The sequence below is a fragment of the Ceratotherium simum genome, chromosome 10 (assembly GCF_057802395.1).
Source record: "Ceratotherium simum simum isolate JZ-2026a chromosome 10, ASM5780239v1, whole genome shotgun sequence".
Lineage (NCBI taxonomy): Eukaryota > Metazoa > Chordata > Mammalia > Perissodactyla > Rhinocerotidae > Ceratotherium > Ceratotherium simum.
Genome location: NC_141909.1, coordinates 54690062 through 54698911, shown reverse-complemented (window position 1 = coordinate 54698911; position 8850 = coordinate 54690062). Strand labels below are relative to the sequence as shown.

Below are 8850 nucleotides of genomic sequence, written 5' to 3'. Positions count from 1 at the left end.
TTGCAGCTCAGAATCATAAATGGCCTCCTTGATATTCTGCATCATGCTCCAAGGCTTGTACAGCAAATATCTTTGCTCATCCAAAAAAGTCTAAGATAAAAGTGCATGCAAGAAGTTCAAAGCGATAAAAGCCCCATGTGGAAACAGTGGAAGGCTATTATAGTACAAGTTAGTCTACCACAAAACTCTGTACCTCCAGAGGGCAATCCTATAGGTACCTCCAGTTCCTTTTGAATTTTTTTTCTTCTTTTAAGCCTACTTAATGATTTTTAACTTACAACCTTAAAGCTACTTAGAGTATTGAGTCAGGGTGCAGATTTGCAGAGGTCAAGAAGCTTCTTTATGATTAAGTGCATGAACCCAGCAAGGTCACTATTGACTTTCCCAAGTCTTCCTGTCAGACTAGTGGGCCCACCACGCCCCTGCTTCCTCCCAAAAACAGTCAGACCAAATCTCAGAACCAGTATTGGGAGTTTTCAGAATCTCATTACAACTTTTATATCTTCTATGTTAATGGTTGCAGAGAGAGAAGATAATAATAATCATCAATGAGTTTTATTTTTCTTCTGGTAGTAGTGCAGAATCTTCCTTTCAGATCAATGTTAGCACATCCCTGTCAAGTAAGTTTATATTCCATCTTAACGGACTCCTTTTATGAGCATGACTAAGTGCTTGGCTGATTTGAATGAGGGAAGGAGGTTGAAGATTTAGAAAGAACATGAAGAAAAGACATTTTTTATTTTGACTTTATGTGAGCACTGGTGACTAATTTTTGACACACAAGAAAATCATTAGTGATGAAAATAACTATTAAATATAGCTAATATCATACTATACCATTTATGTGATGATCTGACTCACTGTTATCTCATTTTTTGCTTATTTGTATGGTCTCGTGTGCTTTGCTTAAAACCATTAAGGCCATGGAATGGTTAGACTTGAGACTAGTTCTTTGGGGTTATTTCTTGTTCTTCTGAGAGTTTATCTCAAGCTGCCAGGGGAAGGTATAGGCATGAATTCTCTTACCCAAATCAAGGTCAAATACAACTGTGTAGAATGAACCCAGCTGTGGCATGTTGACAAGTCCAAGTTTCAAGATGATGCAAAGGGATTGAGTCAGGCAAGAACCAGAAGATTTTAGGTCAAGTTGAATGCTGTTGCTTGACGGGGAAGAAGAGAGGAAGGAGGACATGGAAATACACAGTCCAGTTGCCGCTGAGGTGATATGGCTCCAGAAGCCCTGTATGCTCAGTGTTACCTCTGTGTTGGTCTACGTATTTTCAATATATGCAGGGAGTGGCTTATAGGGAAGGGTCACCTACTGACAGAGGACCTTGCACCTCTGGTCACTCATTCCCTTTCGCTGTTCTTGGGCCTTCTCTGGCTGTTCTCATTCAAAGGAAGTTTTTACTTTGAAAGCTTCAAAAGTCATTTCACTTTACAGATTATATTTGGAGTGAAAGTCTTGTTTACTCTTAGCTCCATTGCTCTTAAGCCTCTCAAATTGTTTTTGCTGATAATATTTATGTGAATGAAAGAAAGATTATTTCTAGGTGTGGGTTTATATTAGAAGTTATTCTTTTATTCATTCTCATTCAACAAATATGCACTAAGCACCCACTAGGTGCCAGGGGTACATGGGCAAACTACATGTTTCAGAGTGTGTGCAAAGCCTCGGTTCCTAAGGGATCAGAGCCCTGTACTCTGTACCCTGGGTCGAACCACAGACACAGGGAGTGCTGATGGCCAGGTTCTTGTCATGGCCGAAGCCTTCCGGGAGACGGCTCTTTGAGGAGGTACCTTGGCTGAGGCTCTCTTGGTTGACTCTCTAAGTACAGCGGCACAAGCCAAAGCCTCCTGTGCAGTAATATAGCCTAGGGGAAAGAGATGAGAGAAACGTCAAAGTCAACAATTTTACAAAGCAAATAAGCAAACAACACTGCAAATATTCACATATTCAAATATTCACATATTCACAAAATTTCTTCTACTTTACAGGGTAGAAAAAACTATGTGTAGCATGCCCAGATTATATGATGTTTGAGGACAGGAAGTATATTTTTCTTTCCTTGCATTTCTCATTCAATAAGTTAATAAATACTTAGTTGTTGATTAACACGACAAATCATTTGGAGAGGGACTTGAGCCATGAGGAATCTTCGCGTGAATTGCTTATCTTCAATATCAAAACTTTCTTCAAACCAGAAACAGATATATTCAATCTCTCTCAGTTTTTTTAAAGTGTAGTCTGCAGGCCACCTACTACAGAATCATCTGGCTGAGGCCACATTTAATAATGCTTTCTAAAAATGCAGATTTCTGGCTCTACTCCACGACCTTCCGAATAAGAAACTCAGAGAGTTAGGCCTGGAAATCTGCATTTTAATAACATACACAGGTGGATTTTATGTGCACTAAACATTGAATATCTCTGCTTCCGGCTTTGTTGGCTTCTGTGCAATTTTATGCTACAAACAAAGCTAGTAGATGATGCTTCTGCAATACTTCACACAATCATGGGGACCAGGCTGAATCCCAGCTCTGCTATTTACTAGTTGCATGACCCTGGTCAAGTTATTTAACTTATCCATGTCTTAATTTGCTCTTCTGTAAAATGTGGGTTATAAAGGCACCTACCATGTAGAGGGTGTTTGAGTTTTAAATAAGACAATACATTCAAAGGACTTAGAACTGTGCCCAGTATATAGGAAGCTCTAATAAAAGATAACTATTGTTGTTCTTGTTGTTGTTATTAAATCATTTGCAAAAACCATGTCTTCTTTTTGTGCAAATAGAGGAATGACAATATAAGGTAGATGTACTAAGGCCAAGTGAGTGGTTTACAAAAAAAAAGCTCTATGGGAGTTAGGAGAAGAGTGCAATAGAGGCTAGCTGGAGACTGACAACCTTTCCTAGAAGAAAAGGGATTTAACAACAATTACACCTCTCAGTAGGTTGTTGCTATAATCTATAATCTTTCACAACCATTATTTCGTTTGCACTTCATAAAATCCCATGAGGTTGGTAGAAGAGAGACAGCAAAACATGAGGGTGAAAATATGTGATCTCTGGAGGTGACAGTCCTAAATGACATTTATGATCTGATCAAGTTATATAACCTGCTTGATCTGTGGTTTTCCATAACCATAAAGTGAGGAGAAAATGAGATATTACATGTAGAGCTCCTAGCACAATATCTGGAACACAGTAAATGCTCAATAAATATAACTATTATTGTTGTGAGTAAACCAACCCTTTGAGTTTGCACAACCAGCAAGGGGCTAAGCTGTGGTTTGAGCCTAGACCATCTGCCTAAGCCCATTGCCATTTCTACTAGATCAAGTTCTTATAAATCTCAGATAGTTGTTGACATTTTATAACAATCCACACTCCAATTTCTTTTCTTTCCTTTTCTTTTTGTTTAGTGAGGAAGATTGGCCCTGAGCTAATGTCTGTGTCAATCTTCCTCTATTTTGTATGTGGAATGCTGCCACAGCATGGCTTGATGAGCGGTGTGTAGGTCCACACCTGGGATCCGAACCCACAAACCCCACGCCACTGAAGCAGAGCACGTGAACTTAACCACTATGCCACTAGGCCTGCCCCCATACTCTGATTTCTTTAAACCCTCTTAATTTGCTCATAAAACCTTGCTTTCTATTGTCAGGGATAATAATTTTTGAACTTGGCTTGCCAACCATGTTGATAAAATAGCACGCTGGCAGAGGCCATTCTTCTTGAATAATTTATCTGGAAACTTGACTTCCAGCTGCAGCACGAGTTCCTTTCTAAGGTGCCTGGTTCAGATTAGGTAGTTAAACTTACCGAGAAGTTGCTGGTGCTGAAGGCTGTGAATATAGCGGGTCTGCAGGGCCTCCCACTGGGGTCTAGAGTCATAAATCCTCATGATACTGTAAAAGTAGCGCTGCTGCCCTTGGGTTAGGTCCTGTTAGAGTGGAGCAGAGGATTTTGATGAGCTGGTGGCATTCTATAGGATTAAGAGTGTGATGTATTCAAAGCTGACTTCCAAAGAAATAAGATGTTTCTCTCTCTCTCTTTCTCTCTCTCTCTATATATATATACATATACACACAACAAATGGAAACAACAATTCAGTAGTTTCCTCCCTTAGTTTACTTAGACAGTCTTCTGCTGGCCTGTGTGATGGTGAAAATGAGTAAGCAAAAGATTCTAGGTAAGTAGGTTGAAGTATTGGGCTGAGGGAGATCCAAGGATTTTTAAATTTTTTATTGATCTATTATAATCCTTATTGAGGAAGTAGGCTATGAGAATCTACAGAGGGCCTGACATATGCCAGGCTTCTGAATGGGTAAAAGAGAACTTTCCACTGAGAGTTCTCAGCAAGCAGGGGAGATAGACAGATGAGTAGATGGGAAATGTGATAAGGGTCCAACATCATTGGTAAAGAGGTGCTGTGAAAACAGAAGGAAAACAAACTCTGCCTGTAGCAGTCAAGGAAGACTTCCTAAATGAGATGACCAACATCTCCGAGTCTTAAGGGTGAGGAGGAATTTTCTAAAGGACTAGAATGCTGGTTCTCAAAGGACATCAGCATCACCTGGGGAGATTCTTAGAACTGCACCTTCTCAGGCCCCATCCCAGACCAACTGAATCAGAAACTAGGGGGTGGAGCCCAGCACTCTGGGTTGTAACAAGCCCTCCAGGTGATTCTGATACAAGCACACTAAAATTTGAGAACCACTGGACTAGAAAAAAAAGTAAGGCTAATTAGTGGGAGAAAGTGGTACAAATTTTCTTATGGGGCACAAAATATCTGGATATATTAGAACCAAACTTTTTCTTTACTTCAGCCAGAACATAGAATCTAAGCCAGAAAAGGCTGTAGAGTTAGACAGGAGAAGATCGTGGAAGCCTTTTATGCTATGTTAAGAATTGAAAGATTATCTTTTATATGAGGAGCCATTGAAAGTCTTTATTTAAGGCAGTGATTCTCAACAGGAGTGCTTTTGACCTCAAAGGGACATTTAGCAATGTCTGCAGAAATTTTTGGCTGTCACAAATGGTGGAAGAGGGGAGGGACACTACTGGCATTCAGTGGATAGAGGCCAGGGTTGCTATTGAATATCCTGCAGTGCACGAGACAGCCTCCCACTTCCTTGCAACAAAGAATTTTCCAACCCAAAATGTCATACTTTAAACTGACCAGATTTGCATTTTAGAAAGATTACTCTGGCCCTGCTGTGGAAAATGGGCTTAAAGGAAGACAAACCATTGGTAGAGACCATTTAGAAGGCTACCATGTAGTGCTAGGGAGGAACAAGAAGGCCTGCACTACAATTACTATTATATACCTAACGTATTTTAAGTGCTTATTATATACAGATGGGGAAACTGAGACAGCATCAACATTCTAGAAAACTCAAGATAAAATAAGTTCACTCTAGGCCGAAAAATTCAAAACAACGACGGAATTTTCAAAACTAGTTGATGACCATGTATATAAAAACTAAACATGAGATAATTATATATAAAAGTAAAATAATTTTTATCTGCTAAAAATTTTATGTGGAGCTGAAATCTGTGAGTCAGATTTTTTTGGGGAGGTGGTCTAGAGACCTTAAACTTGACATCGAAACTATATCCAGAGTGAAAGTAGCTGAACCAATTCCTCACAATTTGAGACATCATTTCCACTTTGCAGTTTCTGAATTAGACGTTTTAAAAGATAACATATTTGAAGAAGAGAATGGATTCCTAATTAAGCCTTTTCAAATGATTGAGAACAATATAATATGAAAATTGCAAGCCAATTTCAAGAGCAAATCTCCAAAGTGTAATGGGAGTTTCCATTATATAAGACAAAACCTTAAAAGTTAATGGTTTTATTTTATGAGGAAAAAAGAAATGCCTCCTTCTTTTCCTTAGTAGAACTCTCAACTTCCTAAATGAGAAGTACCAGGTAGCATTCCTAACATTCTTATCCCGTTGCTTGAGGGAATGAAAGAGAATCAAAATTTTTCCAAAGAATATTTGTGAGAATGGCTTTAACTAACTTTGACCAAAAGGAGCTAACAGAGCTCTCCAGCTGGGAGCCACAATGTGGCCAATCAGGGAGTTTCCCACCACTGATAATGGGTCAGCAACGAAGGTGTGACCATCTACTGGAGCTCCTGAAATGGGATGGGTATAGGATTAGATGATCCAAGTGCTCATTCATTCACTCATACACTCCGTCAACACGCACTGTGGGCCTCCATTGGGCCCAATGTTCTCCCTAATGCTGGGTAAGCAAAGACCGGAGAAGTCCTTAAGGTTTGAAGAAGAGACAGACAAGGTCTCTCCATCTGTGAAAGTATGTTGTACCTTCAGTAATGAAGTGTCGGAAGCAGAGGGAGGGACTCGAATGCGAGGAATCTGTGGAACGTTCCGAAGTTTTTGTTGTCTTTTCCGTTTTCCTCCCATTCTTTCTCCTGTACTTCCAAGGAACAACAAAATGTAGCATAAAAATTTATCTTGTTCAACCAATTTTGGGGATGTACACGAGAAAGCAAGTAAACAGATACATAGATAAATGTCATTTATTTCAAGAGATAAGAAATTTTCTCACGTCTCTAAGTAGTTGGACCTCACCAGACTGCACTTCTCCCTCTTCTCACCCCTTATTAATGGAAGGAACAATTTAGAGCCCTTTGTCTTTCTGCTTCACTCTGCATTTGGAACAGGTGGGTTGTAGAGCCATACCGCGTCACAACAGTTATTTCTTGATGATGTAAAGTAATGTTTATTATCTTATATGATTCTAAAAGTAACATATGTCATTTTGGAAAATTTGGAAAATCTTAAAAATTGAAGAATTGAAGAATATAAGATCATCCATAATCTGTCTGTAACTATTGTTGGCATTTGATTGATTTGCTTTTATTCTTTGTTTTCTGTGTACATCATGTGTGGTTTTAGAAAAGGGAGCTCATACTCTATGTGTTGTGCACTTTCCCATCTCATTAAATATTCCTTGAAAATATGATTTTTCGTGGCAGAATAGTATATTTTTACATCATTCTCCATTTCTTGCACATTTAGACCTGCAATTTTGCAGCACTGTACTATACAAGAAACTATTAAACCTAGCAGTGTTTCTTATTATTTGCCTGACAAAGATACAAAATGAAGGAGTCACACCTGCTATGAGTAAGTCTCCTTTTCATGTGGTTTAGGGTTTAGAATCTGAGGTGTATATAATAATAGAACATTTAACAATCAAGGAAGAATAGACATATTGGAATAGGATTGCCATGGCACAGAGTGGAAACCCCTAGCATTTTCCCCTCTGCTCACTCCTTCACCCTTGTCAACAATGCCTACCTCATGGGGTTGTTTGATTAACTGAGATCGTGAGTACAGAATGCTCTCACTTTATGCCAGTTCCTACACTCTCTTCCCTCCTCTGTTTTTTTGTGTGTGTGTGTGTGAGGAAGATTAGCCCTGAGCTAACATCTGTTGCCAATCCTCCTTTTTTTGCTGAAGAAGATTGGCCCTGAGCTAAAATCCGTGCCCATCTTCCTCTACTTTATAGGTGGGATGCCGCCCGCAGCATGGCTTGATAAGCAGTGCGTATGTTCTCGTCCGGGATCCAAACCTGCGAACCCAGGGGCCACCGAAGCAGAGTGCACGAACTTAACCACTATGCCACTGGGCCAGTCCCATCCCTTCCTCTATTTTATGCTCAGGCACATGCACACATATGAGCACACACACATACACACACTTAAGAAGTATTTTAACATGTGAGAAGACTCCGATTGGTTCTGAGTTCACAGATCTAAGGCTCAGATCTTCCAGAAGAGAAACTTATTAGGAAAACATCAGTCAACATCTCTGTGTGTCCTGTTTCCACGATATAAACTTATAAATTAAACTATAAATATTTTATTTAATACCACTTTCCTTCAACATGCACTCCAGAAACCGTACCAACCAAGATATACTCTTTTAATATCCTCTGTGATAAAAGCCTACACTCTATCCTATGCTCAAATCATCTCAATATCCCTCCTCCCACTTTCCAGATCTGTAGAACAGAGCATAAATAGTCTTCAAAGCTGGAAAGATTTCTTCTTTCCTAAAATAGCATAAGGAAATGACTGTCAATCTTTCTTGTGGCAACAATTCATGTGTGTTTTTCTTGGGCTATTGTAGAGGAAATCCATCTTACCTATTCAAGTGGTCTATATCTGATGAAGTTTGATTAAAATGCTTGGGAAATTCAGGGAGGAAAAAATCTACAAAATAACATATCTGAAACAAAAAGACAGATTTGCTTAAAAGAAACTTACCCTGTATTGTAATCTCCCCTTTTTAAAAGCTGGTATTCGTATTCAATGTAGTTTTCTTGCAAGGTCTCTTTCTTCATGCGATGGTGGCAGTGGAAATTCAGTCTGTTGATAAGCTGATATCCAAGCAACATCATGTGATGAAACAAAGAGCTGGGGAAATTTGGCTGCATGCCTTTCCTTGCTTCTGGACAACATTCAACTGCACAGTTTTTTTCTTCCTAATTTTGTGTCTAATCAAGTGTCAACTTTAAAATCTACCCTATCTGTGTTATGTGCAGGCATGGGGGAGGAAAGTGCATGGAGACAGAGAGGCTGATTATTAAAGGTCAAGAAATCCATCACAGCAACAGACCATTACATGAATATTTCCCAGATTCAGAGTCAGTAGCCCCCATCTCGATTGCTCATAATGATGAAGGTAAAGTTCCTAAATATAGAGGTACATGAATATGACTCTGGTAATCTACGGAATTGTCCCATAGTTCAAAATATGTTCTTTTTTTTTGAAAAGTAAGATATTCTCCATATTTGATTT

At 39.2% G+C, this 8850-nt stretch overlaps 1 protein-coding gene across 1 annotated transcript; it reads right to left on the bottom strand.

Moving 5' to 3' along the window:
* Positions 1 to 1565: 1565 nt before the first annotated feature.
* Positions 1566 to 8488, bottom strand: FAM216B (family with sequence similarity 216 member B). Its single transcript, XM_004433696.3, has 4 exons — positions 8316 to 8488; positions 6346 to 6452; positions 3826 to 3946; positions 1566 to 1874 (listed from the first exon to the last, which is right to left on the bottom strand). The coding sequence occupies exons 2-4, from the start codon at positions 6442 to 6444 to the stop codon at positions 1690 to 1692; spliced, it is 405 nt and encodes a 134-aa protein (XP_004433753.2). The 5' UTR covers positions 6445 to 6452; positions 8316 to 8488; the 3' UTR covers positions 1566 to 1689.
* Positions 8489 to 8850: the final 362 nt, after the last annotated feature.